The 17,287-nt window shown below is 45.3% G+C and overlaps 1 protein-coding gene across 1 annotated transcript; it reads right to left on the bottom strand.

Annotated features, from left to right (window-relative positions):
* Positions 1-11,104: 11,104 nt before the first annotated feature.
* Positions 11,105-13,498, bottom strand: TMEM139 (transmembrane protein 139). The gene is made up of 2 exons (XM_065400193.1): positions 13,251-13,498; positions 11,105-11,516 (listed from the first exon to the last, which is right to left on the bottom strand). The coding sequence occupies exons 1-2, from the start codon at positions 13,496-13,498 to the stop codon at positions 11,105-11,107; spliced, it is 660 nt and encodes a 219-aa protein (XP_065256265.1).
* Positions 13,499-17,287: the final 3,789 nt, after the last annotated feature.

The following is a 17,287-nucleotide window of genomic DNA, read 5'->3' on the forward strand; positions in this document are numbered from 1 at the left end:
CCGGTCCCCTTTTGACCAGGCTTTCCAGTTGAAAATGAGGCACCTAGCAGCCCTAAAATGCACCCACCTTCCCTCCGGCAACCAGGCACATGAGAGCCCCACCCTGCCACTCTCTCCACTCTGCTTTGCTCCCATAGTTTGGGCTGGGCTGCCAACTTGCATGATTTTATCAGCAGTCTTGGGATACTTGTTGCTTTTCTGAAAGCTTTAGTTCCTGGAGTCCTGGGATTGTGTAACAGTCTCAGCTTTCGTTAACAAAAAAAAAAAAGTTTTAGCCTTCCTGGTTGTAGAGAAAAACTTGAAATTGTGTAGGGTTACCATATTTCAGCAAGCAAAAAAGAGGACGGGAGGAGCCCCACCCTAGCCCCGCCCCTGTCCTGCCCTAGCCCCACCCCTGCCCCTCCCTCGGGGTAGAGGTATATTACTCTTGTGCCAGTGTTGGTGCTTAGGATGGAATGTAGTCTCTTCTGTTCCACTCTGACATTTACTGCTGCTTCTGTCTGCTCTGTGGTTCTGACATCAATTATTCAGTCCTCACTGCTATAGGTTTTTCTTAAGGTTTATCTTGGACATTCTCATTTCCTCACACCAGTTGGTTCCCACTTGATGGCTTCATGTGGGAGTCCGTGTGTACTTGCTCTAAATGTGTCCAGCACTTTCTTCTGATTCTGGTGAAGATTTTTCAAATCTATTTGTTGGTGAAAGTCTCTCCAGCCAATGCCCAAAATCTTTCACAGGCACTTATTTTTTAACGTGTATAGTTTTCTGTCTGTTGTTTTGGTGGATCTCCAGCTCTCATAGCCATATGTTAGCACTGAGATTATGTTCAAATTGACAATTCTCAGTTTTGTTCTGGTTTTGCGTATCTTTTTGATTTCCATGCTTTGTCAAGTTTAGCAAATGCTGTGGATGCCTTTTCTATCTTTGGTGTCCCTTTCTTCTTGAGCTGGCCATTGACTAATAGGGTATGGGAACTGTTATACTTTCTTGATATTTTTGCCTTCTAATATGATGATGTTGCCTGATGTCAGGGTTTCAAGGAGTTTCTTTTAGCATAACTGATTCTGAGCCCTGTTTGGCCTCCTGTTTTTACCAAGTTGTCTTAATTTGTAGCTTTTTGGAAGGTATCACTCAGAAGCACAATATTGTCAGCAAAGTTCTAAAGCATTTGCCATCTATCCATGCTATACACCTCTACCCCGATATAACGCGACCTGATATAACATGAATTTGGATATAACGTGGTAAAGCAGCGCTCCGGGGGGGGGGGGGGGCTGCGCACTCCGGAGGATCAAAGCAAGTTCGATATAACGCAGTTTCACCTATAATGCAGTAAGATTTTTTGGCTCCTGAGGACAGCATTATATCGGGGTAGAGGTGTACCAGAGTTTGTGTTGCTCGTACACTGGAGAAATGGTCTGAAGTAAATAGGATGAAATTCAATAAGGACAAATGCAAAGTACTCCACTTAGGAAGGAACAATGAGTTGCACACGTACAAAATGGGAAATGACTGCCTAGGAAGGAGTACTGCGGAGAGAGATCTGGGAGTCATAGTGGACCACAAGTTAAATATGAGTCAACAGTGTAATACTGTTGCAAAAAAAGCGAACATCATTCTGGGATGTATTAGCAAGAGTGTTGTAAGCAAGGCATGAGAAGTAATTCTTCTGCTGTACTCCGTGCTGATTAGGCCTCAACTGGAGTATTGTGTCCAGTTCTGGGCGCCACATTTCAGGAAATGTGGACAAATTGAAGAAAGTCCAGAGAAGAGCAACAAAAATGATTAAAGGTCTAGAACAGAGGTTCTCAAACTGGTCCATGGATAGTTCCCTCTAAGGTGCACGCCTGGGTGGCCGCACACAAGAGAATGAAGGACCATCCACCTAATTAGTGGAGGCTTGGCTCCACTAATTAGGTGCCTGGACCGGGAGAAGACCCACATGTAAGGTGAGGTAGTGGCCTTGGGGGGAATAGGGTGAGGTGCGGTGGGAGGAATTTGGGATGTGCAGGGCTGCAGCAGCCAGAGAAAGAGGTGACTTTCCCCAGCTCCAGGGCTGCGGCTGCCAGGGAGAGACGGCCCTCCTTCCCAGCTCCAGCTTTGGTGGCTGCCATGGCAGGGGAGACCTCTCTTCCTTCCCAGCCCCAGCTTGGGGGCTGCTGTGGTGGGGGATAGATGGAGAGACCCCCCCCCCCTTCCCAGCCCCAGCTCGGGGGCTACCGCAGTGGGGGAGAGAGGGCGCATCCATCACATTAGATAGGTAAGACTACTGATATTAAAATATGAGTTGTGTGCTTTTATTTGTAGAACAGAAAAAGTTTATTATTACGTTTTTTGTATGTAGCACTTCTATCCAAAGCACTTTACAATAGTTAGCTAACGGTACAAACAACATTTGGAAAGATCATTAAGTGGTCTGCCAAGACCCTCAGCAATTTTCAAGTGGTCTGCGAAAAAAAAAGTTTGAGAACCATTGGTCTAGAAAACATGCCTTATGAAGGAAGATTGAAAAAAATTGGGTTTGTTTAGTCTGGAAAAGAGAAGACTGGGAAGAGACATGATAATAGCTTTCAAGTACATAAAAGGTTGTTACAAGGAGGAGGGAGAAAAAATGTTCTCATTAACCTCTGAGGATAGGACAAGAAGCAATGGGCTTAAATTGCAGCAAGGACGGTTTAGGTTTGACATTAGGAAAAACTTCCTAACTGTCAGAGTGGTTAACCACTCTTAAGCTTAAGCACTGGAATAAATTGCCTAGGGAGGTTGTGGAATCTCCATCATTGGGGATTTTTAAGAGCAGGTTGGACAAACACCTGTCAGAGATGGTCTAGATAATATTTAGTCCTGCCATGAGTGCAGGGGACTGGACTAGATAACCTCTCGAGGTCCCTTCCAGTTCTATGATTCTATGATATCCAGTCTCCTTTTGGATCTTGGGCACAATGACTGCCAGTGACAGAGTTCCACAATCCAAAAAAGTATTTCTTTATTGTGTGAAATTTCACACCTTTTAATGTAATTGACTTTCCCTTTGTCCTTTTGTTAGTACACAGGAGAACAGAATTACTCGCTCTACCTTTTGCAGACCAGTCACTGCAGACTTTTATCATGTGCCCCATTGTCAAGGAAGCAATCCCAATCTTTTCAGTCTCTTCATACAAGAGTTTTTCCAGGCCCTTAATCAGTCCCCCCACCAGAGCCCCCCAGCCCAGACACTCACACCCTTTACCCCCCAGAATCCAAGGATCTGGAGGGAGAAATAGAATCATAGACTCATAGACTATCAGGGTTGGAAGGGACCTCAGGAGGTCATCTAGTCCAACCCCCTGCTCAAAGCAGGACCAATCCCCAGACAGATTTTTACCCCAGTTCCCTAAATGGCCCCCTCAAGGATTGAACTCACAACCGTGGGTTTAGCAGGCCAATACTCAAACCACTGAGTTATCCCTCCCTCCCAATAAAATAAGTTAGAAGTGGAAGGGACCCTGAAAGGTAATTGAGTCTAGCCCCCTTCCTTCACTAGCAGGACCAAGTACTGATTTTGCCCCAGATCCCTAAGTGGCCCCCTCAACGATTGAGCTCACAACCCTGGGTTTAGCAGGCCAAGGCTCAAACCACTGAGCTATCCCTCCCCCTGATACCTAATGCTGGTTCCCAGGGTTGCACAATATTGATTTCTATGCCTGTTACTTATAATCACTTACAATCTACCTTTCTGTAGTTAATAAATCTGTTTTATATTTTACCTAAAATAGTGTTTTGGTTGAAGTGCTTGGGAAATCTCTGCTCAGTTTACAAAGGCTGTCCTCTCCACATCGAGGGAGGGTGTGATGGGGCAGAGTGGCCCCGCACTGGTATCGCAGGGGTTAACCCTTCTTTCCTAGCAGAGGAAGCCATGCCCTGGAAGCTCTGCTGGGCATGCTCCAACTGGAGAATAAAAGCCTGCAGAGCAGCTCAGTTGGGGCAGAACACCGGAGGAGAAGGTGGGCCCGGGTCCCCCTACAATCTCTCCCCCCACCCCTACTGTGTGAATCCTATGGACACTGGCCACTAGGCTGCACTACCCTGCTTGCAAGGGGGATTGCAAGGACTCTGGACATTAGGCTGCAGTGCTCCCACGTGGGGGAGGAGGAGTTATATGGACCCTGGCCATTGGGCCACACTGCCCCGACACTTCAGGGCAAGTTACCTGGACTCTGGCCACCAGGCCGCATGACCCCGATCAAGGGGTGACTGTGTGGAGGGAGGCCATTAGGCCGCAACCGGCCACCTGCAGAAAGGCTTATCCAGGCTTCAGACTGTCAGCCATGTCAAGGTGCAGCAGGTAGGTTTGGCAATAATGGGCCTGTTTCTTATTCTTCCCTACGTTTTTACCTGGAAATTGAGCTAGTGAAGGAAGAGCAGCAAGTCAACAGCCACAGGTATTTTCCCCAAACCTAAAAGAAGATCATCAGGGTTAATTTGGGAAATCCACTCCCTGATCTCTTACTTTCTGTATGTATTACTGTGTGAGATTATTTATATTGTAGTAGTGCCTGGGGGCCCACTCTTGGTTGCGGTCCCTTAGTTACTGAGCAAACATAGAGAGAGAGGCAGTTTCTGCTCCAAAGAGCTTACAGTCTAAATAGACAAGACAGATACAGGATTGGGGGAAAGGATGCAGCACATAAACAGAATGAACAGATGTGATGGTTTGCAAATGTCACGTTACCTGCATGATTTTTTGTTTGTTTGTTTGTTTGTTTTTTTATTTGAATTTTTTGGGTAGGGTTTGTTGGGAAGGGATTAGCTGAAAGAAGAGATAAAGAAGGTAGAAAGGAGTAAAGAACAAGGGGGAGCATGGAGGCCAGGTGGCGTGGTGTTGAAGTTCAGAGACTGGGTATGTCTACACTGCAATGTCTATACTGCCAAAAAAAAACCTGCAGCACTAAGTCTCAGACCATGGATCAATTGACTTGGGCTGAAGGGCTAAAAATGGCAGTGTAGATTTCGAGGCTGGAGCCTGGCCTCAGATTTCAGAGCCTGGGCTCTAGCCCAAGCCCAAATATCTACACTGCTGTTTTTAGCCTCAGAGCCTGAGCCCCGTGCGTGTAAATCAATTGACCCAAGCTCTGACACTTGGCTACATGGGTTTTTCAGTACTTAAGACATACCCTCGGAGGGAGGGAGTGGGAGCAAACAACCAATCAGAAGAGGGGAAAGAATGTCCAGAGTAAAAGCCTGTGAAAACCAGTCAAACACTGTTGACACAGTGGCCCCATGTCTCTGCTTCCGCTACTTTTTTCTCTGCTCCAGTGGCTGAGTTTAGGGCTGGCTTTTCCCAGCAGTTTCTTTTGTCCCTGAGCTCACATGGCTGGGGACACTGGGTAGTGTTGGCTGGGTCTCAGGACTCCGCACCTTGCCTGGTGGTAAAGCTGTACTTGTAAATATTGTGATGGGCTTCCCCTGGGTTGTTGGTTTAAGAGAGAAGATGGGGACTCAAAAGTGAAACAAAGTGTTGTTTTGGGGGGCAGTTCCACTTCCTGCCAACTCTAGGGAAGGTGGGCACTGTGGTTTGAGGGCTCAGGCTGCAGTTCAAGGTGGGGTTTTTTGTTTGTTTGTTTTTTTGATAATGCGGTCTTGTCTCATTCCTTTGGATACTGCTGATACTACCCTGGTGTGAGAGGTGGAGTGGTGATCATGAAATGAACTGAGGCTAGGGACCCCCATGGTACTGATGGACAAGAAGGACGGCACAGCACAGTGCTGTGTTGATTACACATATTCAAATGATGTGTGCAAGCTCCCAATGGTTCTTTTCACTGAACCTCCAAAGCAGGTATTGGTAAGTTGAGGGTGAAGAGTCTACCTGTGCGAGTCCTTTCTCACAGGCCTGGGCTTGTGGCTCATCACTGTAATGACATTGCATTGTGTGATGCACCACGCACCAGTTATATTTGAGCTGTTAATGGAGCAACCTTGGGGAATCAACCATCGGCTTGATATCAAGTGCCATTGGAGAACATCCTAGTTCACACAGGTTTTGAGGTGTCAGAGCTGTGACCTGGATGGGGGCCCCTGGAAGATCCAGGGCACTGATACAACAGTACAATTTAGGGGCACAAACTGAGTGAGTAGCCATCATCATGCTGAGACTCCCCTCAGTAACTGAAAGGAGAAATTGATTCACCCTAGCTGTCAAGTGGCCACAGAAATTTTCCTTACCTAAAACGGAAGCGACAATAGTTACTAAGGCCCTGGTGGATGGCTTTATCTCATGGTTTGTTGTACCTGGAGAACTGCACAACAACCAGGGGAGGAACTTCGGAGCAGAAGAGTTCCAGGTCAACTGACTATTGCAGATCTAGAAGACTGCATTCCCCAAATGATAGCAAGGTGATCTATAACTATGCACTGGAAGTACCACTCTATATTTATAGAGCAACAGCAACATGATTGAGACATGCAAGTCTCTTTGTTCTTGATGGCATACCATACTGCTGTGCATCAGAAAAAAGGCCTGAGAGCAAGTGATACATTTGTTTATGGTCCTATTTTAAAATGAATTTTAATTCTTCAACTAATTAATGGATTTACTTGTAAATCCTCAGAAAATTAATTCTATACTTAAAGAATAAGTGCGGTAATTTTGGAGAGGAAATGCTGTATTTTTCATATATAAAGATGTTGAGGCCCTGCTTTATGTGCAAAACTCAACTTAGCTTTAACTATGGAGCCACTATCTATCCCATGCTTGTCTCTGTAAAAACTGAGCACTTTATACACTTTGACAAAAGTGCACATACTCTCAGTTTCTTTCCCTTCGTACCCCATAGAAGGGAATGTTTGTGTATGTGTAACTATTGTGGGATGGCTAGATCAAAGAAGGATGTTTTGCTGTTGCTTTTAATCCTTCCTTTTTTTTGAGTGTTCCTGTAGGGGGTGCGCTGGCCACATCATGCCGAGCAGGAGTAGAGAAAAGATCGGTAGTGACTTCCATAATTAAGGTTGAGCAGAACTTTTTGTTTAAAAAAGCTGATTTTTTTCCCCCCCCCAAGTGCTTTAAAATCCACATGCATGTTAATTGTCTTGAAAATTCTTATGTCAGTTGAGGGACCCTGGAGAGTTAGTGGTACAAGTTTGGGTTCATTTCCTCAATGTTCTTGAGCTACAGGCTCTCTCATCCCCTTTCATCCTTCCCCCTCCCACCCCAACAAATGACCCTATTTTAAAATTTGCTGGATCTTAAAAAATTTTTGCCCAAAGCTAGGGAAAAATGCTATGGGCAGTATCCACATAAAAACCATCTCACTGGACTACTCTAGGATTCTGGGAGGAATCTGAGGAAATCTTTCCATTTAGTTGGAAATGGGCAGGTGTGAGGCTGTGTGAAAAGTCTTGAGGAAAATCTTCTCAGAACCACTCAATTCTAACTTCAGGCTATGAAATGCTCTGATCAAGTAACACCTCCTTCTCTGGCCAAGCCAACCCTGTCAGCCACCAAGCTTGAGTGATGTGGAGAGAAGGTGAGGCACAATATTACAAGGAATATTTATTTTCAAAATGAGTTTAATGAATTGATTTAAATTAAGTGGTAAAGGGCTGGATTAATTAAAAATAAATTCACATTTATAGGGCTTTGCATGGTCACAGGGCCGGCTCCAGGGTTTTGGCCGCCCCAAGCAGCAAAAAAAAAAAAAAAGCCGCGGTATGTTGACAGGAGAGCTGCTCCCACTGACATCACTACCACCTCTTGGGGAGGTGGATTAACTATACGCCAACGGGCGAGAGCTCTCTCGTTGGCAGAGTGTCTTCATTAAAATGCTACAGCAGTGCAGCTGCACCAGTGCAGCGTTTTAAATGTAGACTTGTCCTTATCCAAGAGCATGGAGTGAATCAGTGGCAGAATTAAAAATGGAACTCTTCTCCTTGCTCTAGGACAGGCCTGTCAAACAAACCGCCTGCATGATGGATCTGGCTGAACTTAGGTGATTTTGTGGCCTGCATGACATGTTCACATTCTCCAGAATCTAAACTGTCATTTTTTAAAAAGAGTAAGTTTCTAGCCCTTATGGCTACAGGGCTAACCTTCCAATGGTGAAGAGAGTGTAACAATACAGTGATAGGTTTCAGAGTGGTAGCCATGTTAATCTGTATCAGCAAAAAGAACAGGAGTACTTGTGGCACCTTAGAGACTAACAAATTTATTTGGGCATAAGCTTTCGTGGGCTAAAACCCATTTCATCGGATACAGTGATGTCTCCTTCAGTCTTCAGACAATTTGAAACAATGGCTCACTCCCCAGACCCCTATTAATCTGATTGGAGAATCAGGTCTAAATCCCAATGATACGTGTTCACTGTCAACATTGAGTAGTTAATCCCTGATTATTTTATTGTGTGGGATGAGGGTTAAGGTGGAAGTGGAGTAGGGTGACCAGATGTCCCGATTTTATAGGGACAGTCCTGATTTGGGAGGGCTTTTTCTTATATAGGCAGCTATTACCCCCCCACCCCCAGTCCTGATTTTTCACACTTGCCCTCTGGCCACCCTAAAGTGGAGCTCACTGAGGTAGGAAATGGGAGCAGCATTGGAGAAGGAAATGCAGAGGAAAGGACAAAGGAACTCATAGGGACAGGGAAGGTGGGGAGAAATACAGAAAGGGGGATGGGAAGAAAGAGACAAAAGGTGCAGAGATAGCAGTGGTCCAACTGGGCGCAGGTTTCCTTCCCCAGTGGTGAATGTGATAAGACACTGAACAAATTAGAAATAATCACTGAATATTTAGTTACTGTATAAAGGCCATATTCTCCCCTTGATCTCTGTACAAACCCTCCACTGTGCATTGTGGGGCTATATAGTCCTGAATTATAGCCTGGAACAGAGCAGAATTAAACATGGAATTTGGTTCTTTCCTCCAAATGTGTTTGATACCCCTGCTTAGAGTGACCATATTTCCCAAAGGGAAAATGGGATATTGCATTGGGCTAGCCCAAGCGATCCTCTCCCCGACCCCCATGCAGGGCTGGCCTGAGCCACTCACCCAAGCCCTGCTTCTCCTCTTCCCCTCCCCGCCCCTCCACGCAGCCTGAGGTTGCTGCTTGCCTGAGCCCTGCCCGAGCCCTGCCTCCCTCCCTGCATGGGGCTAGCATGGTTCCTCCACACCCCACTTTTTTGACAAAAGTAGGCATTTGCCCCATTTTCTCTTGCCAACTGAGCAAGTCAGCAAGAGCAAACAGGACAAATGCTCACTTTTGCCAAAAAAGTCAGGAGAGCTTAAAAAAGGGACTGTCCCAGCCAAAACTGGACATACGGTCACCCTACCCCTGCTGCTGGCCATGATACCTCATTGTTTGATCCAGGGTTCATTCCTTTAGTCCACTGTGCTTTGCAGTGTGCATCTGGGATTCTTGTTCTAGATCATACTGCTTCATTCTTTGTCCCTCTATGCCACTTCTGCCAGGAGGGACCATTGCAGTATTGTTTTGAACATGCAAAGGATTCCAATAGAATCAAAAGCTTTATTTCTGAATTTCTAGTCTGGTTCAAGAAGTGGTAAGATAGACTTGCTACTGTTTTAAGTATGAAGAGTACTACACCTCTCTCTCTCTCTCTCTCTCTGCAATAGTGCCTCTATGGGAAATAGAATTAATATATTTCAAGGCCAAAAGAGACTGCCATATAAGGTTTGTCACACACTTTTTTTCTTCCCATCCATTGTCTTGTAAGCTGTTTTGGACAGCAACTGTCCTTTACTATCAGTTTATCAGTGCCTAGCACAATGAGGTTCTGATCTTGGTTGGGACATGTAGCCAGTACTGTAATACCAATAATATTTAATAAGAAGTCACTGGGAAGTTAAGCTTTGGCTGAAACACACTTTATTGTATTTTTAAAAAACCGTAAATCAACAGCACTAAAAAATAAAAGTTAAAAAAATATATAAATGCAAGACTGTAGTAAGTTGGAACCTAGATGTTGGTTATTCTCCAAGGATGCAGGGCAACTTGGGCTCCTGCAACTGATGCAGCTGCACTGGGCTCTGGCCTTCAGTGGCTCCAGTATACTTTTTGCAATCAGTTCCACATGCACAGACCCATCTGATTCTGGTCCCAGCAGTTCATGGCAGACAGTTAACCCTCTTCATTCCTTCTCCCGGCTTCCTCTAAGACAGTTGTTTCTTCTCCACCTTTTGGCTCCATGGAGAGAAGGCAAAAAAATCTGTGGGGCCCCATAAATAGCTTTTCAGAAGGGGATGCAGACAGACAGGGACTTTGTGGGCATGCAGAAGGAGTTGGATGGGGCCTCACACTTGTTAAATAATGTAGGACCCTATAAAATGTAGGGTTGTCTCTACAAGGTTGTGAATGTCTTTGGTACCTGCTGGTGAGTAGTCACTCATTTCTATTTCTCATCTAAGACTACCCTGGTTCTGAACAACCCACTTTAAGGGACAGTTTCTAACTCACAGCCCATCAGTTACTGTATTGTTTCTGGAAAAACCCAAAACTTTGTTTCTGAGGAAGATGCCAAGACAGCATGAAATCTAAGGAATGATTCAGGACATTGGCAAATATGTGTGTGTTTGAGGATAATAGGTAAGTGGGTGGACATTCATGTGAGGAGTACATAATACATATATGTATACGGGGAGAAGTACATAATACATATATGTGTGTTTGTTTGTGCAGGGCGTAGCAGATAATGTGAGTGTGTGTATGAGAGAGCGAGTCAGTGTGTGTTCATGAAGGGGATAGTAGGTAGTTTACCTCCCTACATGGACAATGGATAGTGTGTGTATATGTGTAGGAAATAGCAGGTGGTGTTGGAGCAGGTAGTGGTAGTTAGTAGTGTATGTAGGGGTGTAAGGAGAGAATGAGCAGTGTGGGTGGAGAGGTACAGAGTGTACTGTGTGTAGGAGCAGGGGTCTTTTGTGCACTGTCCTCTTCACACTTCCAGACTACAGCCCTGGGCTCAGTGTTCTATCTTTGCCCCACATCCTCTATTGTGGACCCCTTGGTGCTCCCATGACATGGCCCGCAGCACTGAGCTCCTTTCTCCAGTTTGTGGTGGCACTAGATGGGTTTTGTGCCTCATCCATAATAAGCAGACTCTGTCTATTTAATCATTGTCTTGAGGGTTGGAAAGCTTCTGCAAAGACATCATCATCAGTGGGACTCTCATAAGCAGGTGGTGGAGTGAGTGGCTCCAGCCGCTCCAGCCTCTCTTCAGCACCTTTGACGTCATGGATATCTGAGACAAAGCGCTGCATCCTGGGGGGCAGCACCAACCTAAGGTGCAGCCTGGAGCCTGCATCTGCCTCAGAGGCACGCCTGATGCCTGATGCCACTGAGACGCTGAAGGTCTCTGCCCCAGTTTCTGCCATACTGGGCGGCTCAATGACCACACTGTATGGTGGGGGCTCCCCCACTGTTGAGGGCACTGTGCCTGAATTGGAGGTGATCGTCCAGACTGTTGGGGCTGGTGTCATTGTCACCACCTCCTCATAGGCTGGTGCTTCGTAGGCAGCATTCACCCTACACACAAAAGATAGGGACATTGACTAAATAGGTCATCGTGATGTTTATACTCTACAGGGAGATAAACCCATGAGGGAGGGGATCTGAGTCCTCCAGAATGAGGGCCATGCAACAGACAATAGAACAGGTCAGCAGTGCTCAGATCATTCGTCCATATGGTCCTGTATGCCATGTCCTGCCACTCTAAATTAGAACACTGGTCCATATAATTCAATATCCCACCTCCTGTTGTGCAGGATCCAAACAATGGTTCATTTAGCCTGGTAGTTCAACACTTGCCACAATGGCTCATACCACCTGTCTATCTAGTCTGGTGTCCTCCTGACCCACCAACTGGTGCTCAGCTTAGCAGACATAGCAGATCTACCAACATTTAAATCAATTAATAGGGTTTATTTTGGGAGAAAAAACACTGCACCTTTTAGCTCTATTGTACTATATCAGACTGGCAATGGTGGGGTTTTTGAAGACAAAGAGGGAGGAAAATAAGAAATGCTGTATTTTAGTTTAAATAATAGGGACTTTCTATTCCACGTAGAGTTAATAGGGGTGTTTGTCAGGAGAACTGACAACCCTTGTCATTTTTATCCTAGGTAACAACATTGTAGATGCATTCTTCCTAATAATATTTTAATCTTTTTTTAACTCTCATGAGCTATTTGCCTCCAGAATACCCAGCAGCAATGAACCATATCTGAATTTTTTTAAAATCAGTTTTTAATGTTGCCTTTCTAATAATAAATAATCTTTTCCTCTTATACAGCATCTGAGGATCTGAAAGCATTTTACCAAGATGGATAACTTATTATTATCTCCGTTTTACGGATAGGGAAACTGAGATACAGAGAAGTTAAGGCCCAGTGTGGTCTCTATTTTAAGGTGCCTAATTATAGACAATTTGGGTCTAATTTATGTAAGTGCTGAGCACCTACAACTGTAATTGAAGCCAATAGAAGTTGTGGGTGTTCAACGCCTCTCAAATTCAGTCCCTATGTGTCTCAAGTTGGACTGTCAAAACACAGAGGCACCAAAAATTAGAGACCACTTTTCTAGGGAATAATTGCCCTGGAGATGAGGTTTGGAGAAGTGAGCAGCACAAACCCAGCTGAGATTCACCATAGCATTTCCCCAGCTATTTCTATCTCCTTCCTTGTCTGGCTCATTTTGTTGCAAGACAATAGTTCTGTTCTGGCTCATTAGTGATGCTAGCATTCAGGAAAGAGTTGCAGGGAAGGTTGGGGTAAGATGTGATTACTCAGGGGCAGAGAAAACTGAGCTGGATCTATGTGGCCTCTGAAATGGGCTCTGAGTCAGTGAAGGGAATACCATGAATGTGATTTCTGTGTTGTACAGAATACTTAGCCCTGTATTAACACAGGAGGATGGACAAGATGACCTCTAAAGCAGTGTTTCTCAACAACTGGTCCATGGACCAGCGCCAGTCCCTGAGATCTCCCTGACACAGTTTAGGAAGGCAGCAAACCAGTACCTGGTATCAAAAAAAATTGAGAAAACTGCTCTAGAGGACCCTTCCAACCCTACATTTCTAAAATTCTGTGACTTTGGGAACCTCCATATGGGAGGAGAAGAGATTACTGTGCCTCCTGGAATGGACTTTGAGTTTTGCTTCTTGGGAGAAGGGTAGCAGAAGGATGATGAAAGGGAAAGATTAAAATGGTTGTGGCTGAAGGAAGGGGTAAATAAAGGGAAGTAATAGATATAGTTGCTTACCCTGCCTGGCTCTGTCTCCTTGTGGCTGCCTGATTTGTATCCTGTGGGTGCCGATGCTTCAGGAAGCATTCCACAAATACACTCAGCAGGTAGCCAATCAGGCACACGCCCCCCACCCCCAGGAAGAAGAATCCCACTGGGTTGATGTTAGAGGAGACAGCCAGCATGGTGACCCCAATGAGAAGTGCGGCGGTGAAGACAAACAACAAAGCTTGGCGGATGCCTCTCCAATGTGACTCTACCCACATGGTGATATGGATGGTGATGGCAGGCAGTGGGAGAAGGCTGGGCAGCTGGGGGAACAGAGATCTGTGGAAGATATGGAGGGGTTTTGAACATGAAACATGAGACCACAAAACATGTCAACATGGGTGCATGCCTGTGCAAATACATGCCAAGACAAGGACACACCAACATGAGAGCACACACACAAATACATGCCAAGACAAGGACACACCAACATGAGAGCACACACACAAATACATGCCACCACAAGAACATGCACATGCACAACATAGGGACACATGTATATAAATACATGCCAACATCAATACAAGCCAACATCAATACACATCACCATGAGGACATGCTTATGCAAATATACACCAAATGTAGGAGACACATGTGCAAACATGCCTAGAGGGCAACATACACATGCACAAATATGAGGAAATTAGTGTGGACAAATGTACACATACAGACATGCAAATACTCTCCTATGAGGGCATATATACAACAAATGGACATGCAAACACAACAAAGTAACAAAAGATAATGGAATGTGGCATTCCACATTCAAGTACACACTTGAATCCTTGAACACAGGAATATGAGCTGCCTGAGCATAAGCATCTGTTGTCAGATAATGTGCAATATGCAGCCATATACCTAGAGCCCTGTGTGGCTACATAATTTGTATCCACATCTGATCAGTGATCTGCAAAAAATGGTCTGTGGATATCCACATCCACAGATGCAGATATCTGCAGATATAAAGTTGATATCCGCAGATTTTCAGGGCTCTACACATACCCCATGGCTGTGACCAGACTCAGCTTTGATTCTAGCACATAGGCAAAACTCCGCACAAATCTTGGGGTTTATTTTAAATGCACTGTGGCCCCCCCAAATTCCTTCCTGTTGGCTGGCTCCTGCCCACCTCCACGTTCCAAGTACCCCAGTTCTGCCCCCGCCCCCCGGTTCGCTCCCGGGTCATCTTTTCTTTGCTGCAGGAGACAGTGATTATCACTCTGTTGTAGCCTGTATGTCAAGAATACCAGGGACCTCTGTTTGGTGCTGAGGCAAAGACCAGAAGTAAGGACTTGTCCCCTCCTTTCCCCCACTTAGTGGGAAAACTCATGAGAATAGAGCAGGCAAACCTCAGGGTCAATATTTACAGCACAGCGAAATTACAGTGCAAGGGTGCCCTCTATCGTCTGACACTAGCACAAGTCTCCTTTAACAATTGGCCAGTCCTAGGGAAACACCTGAAGGAGCCCTCTCCTTGCTTTATGCTGTTAGTGAACATTGTTCCCATAGGCCAGCCACAAGCTCATCCCAGGCTAGGGAACGCTCTCCTTATGTGAAGTCAATGCTGTATTGAACGCTGCTTCCGCAGCACTCCCCTGCCAGGATGTCCTGGTCTAAGGCCACTCTCTCCCCATCTAAGATCACCCCAGACTTCGTTAGCAAACACTGGAGAGTTCCAGGAACATTCTACACAGAGAGGGCCCTTGCCTCCCATGTTGCTAGTGCAGAGCCTGAGACTGAATGCTGCATACCTAGGAAATCTCAGACCAGGGCCAGGGAGAAAGGAGAAAGGGACAGAGAATAGGAAAAAGACAGAAATAGTGACACAGAGAGGGAGAGAAGTGATAGGCATACAGACCCCAACGCTGGCCATTTGCCTGAACCTATCACAGGATGTTTTTTTGTTTTTGTAATCAAAATCAGATTTCTCTTTATTTTAATGCTTACTCTTGCATTCACATAGATTATACAGATTCACACACCTTCGAACACACACGCATACAAACCACAGATATAAAAACACAGTTGCATACATACTCTCATAGGCATACACTTGCATATACATGTATTCACATGCAGGTGAGTACACCCACACAGGCATGTACACATTCACAAACAGGCACACACATGGACACATTCATGCATGTACCCAGACATACCACAGACACACAGTAATATAGGCAGACAAACACCTCTACTCCAAGCACACTCTCAAGTATTCTCACTTAGATAGGCACTCTCATAAACAAATGTTCATACACATATTGTGTCAAATGCCATGGCTAGATTTAAAAAAAAGAGATAGATGATATTAATGAGCATTAATAGTTGTAATTATACAAACCAGATTAGGGCTAATCAAATCTTATGTTTCAAGACATCAGGGAATATCCTCATAATATTTGCCTTTCTCTGAAGCACCTAGTATGTGCACTGTTCCAGTGGGGCTAACCCTGTGAACCTACTTACATGTGCACTCTCACACTCTTTTACACACCTCCCTCCCCCCATAGACAAATACACAGCGTGGTATGCGTACAGTTATACCTATGCACATCTGCACTCCTGCAAGCACATATGCACATTCATACACGTTGATACACGCAGCAGTCACACAGACACACATTCTCCAGCTGCCTCCATCAAGACAGTCCCTTGCAGCAGCCTTTGTGCCATCACTTTCAGCATGCACTCACCAGAGATAGCCTTCTGGAGCCAGTACCAGCCATGTCCTCTTGCCTTCTCTCTTCATCCCAAGGAACTATCTGTAAGCCTCTTTTGAATCTATTTCTTGCCTTCCTTTCCCTGACCTGAGGAAGAGACACTACCAAAAGCTCTTCCTTCTCTTCCCTTGACTCCTTTCACACTCCCAAGGGAGCTCTTTATATGCTGGTGAGCAGTGAATATGGGAAGGTAGCAGACCACAGGGAGACCTTGTTACAGTAGCCTGGCCTCCTTTTTCCAAGCACTGACTCCAAAGTTTCACTTCTGTGTGGTCGTCTATTTTCTCCTTTTTCTCTCCTCTCTTCTGTGCTCCTTCTCGCTCCTCTTTTCTCCTCCCCGTTCTTTCCCTTGCTGTTCTGTCCTAGCAGAACAGGAAGCTAGCTGGGGGAAAGGGCAGGGTGTGTCGTGTGGGTGTGCTTGTGTCTGTGTTTCTGGCCCACCTCCCTCAACTAATAAACATTCTCTCCTTTCTCAGTGAGGATTTTATTCTCTCTCCCTGCCCTGCAGAAAGGCCCCTGATCCCTGTCCAGGCCCAGCCCAGAAGCACCATGGCCCATACGTAAAACTTTTATGAGCTCTATGAAAATGTAAGTTATGTACCCTCATTGGTTGCTGGGTCTCACAAACTAGTTTATGCCCTTTTGGACTTTAAGAACAAAAGAGGAGAAGCAGACAATCAGGTTATTAACTCCCAGAGGGCTGAAGTGGAGATCCTGCTATCATGGACACATCTGGAGATCAGGAGTACAGATATGTGGGAGGCCTGCATTGAAATCTTCCCCACATCTAGTGATCATTTGAACCCTTGGTAAAAATCATCGTAAACTCTCAAACATGGATTTTCCACATGAATGGCCTCCAAAAACTGGCAGTTGCAAGGGTCTGTCTGAACTAGGAAGCAGTCCTATTGCTAACAATGATTGTTAACAATAGTTTGCCCCTTGCACTTCCTTCAACTGGAGCTGAAAAAACATTTTGGCTGCTAGCATAGATGGAGCCAAACCACTTTCAGCTCTTTTAGTTTTTGTGGACTGAGGCCTGATTGTCCTCTGACTTACACCTGTAGGAGAACTCCATTGAAGTAAATGGATTTACATTACTGTAAAGAAGGGACAATCAGGCTCTGGTTTCTAGCACACTTTTTGCAAGGTTTCCATCTACAGTAAAATCTTGGTGGAGCATGATGTCTAGGGCTTGTTTACAACACAGAAACGATGCATTATTGACAATGATTGTCAAGGACAGGTGCAGTGTTGAATACAGTTTAGCTGCAGTATAGGCAA

Source organism: Emys orbicularis, chromosome 1 (genome assembly GCF_028017835.1).
Source record: "Emys orbicularis isolate rEmyOrb1 chromosome 1, rEmyOrb1.hap1, whole genome shotgun sequence".
Classification (NCBI taxonomy): Eukaryota; Metazoa; Chordata; order Testudines; family Emydidae; genus Emys; species Emys orbicularis.

Excerpts from the sequence above, each read along its gene's own strand:
- TMEM139 (XM_065400193.1), bottom strand. The coding sequence starts at position 13,498 with ATGTGGGTAGAGTCACATTGGAGAGGCATCCGCCAAGCTTTGTTGTTT. Across the intron at positions 11,517-13,250 it reads AGGAGACAGAGCCAGGCAGG|GGTGAATGCTGCCTACGAAG; the intron begins GTAAGCAACTAT and ends TTTTGTGTGTAG.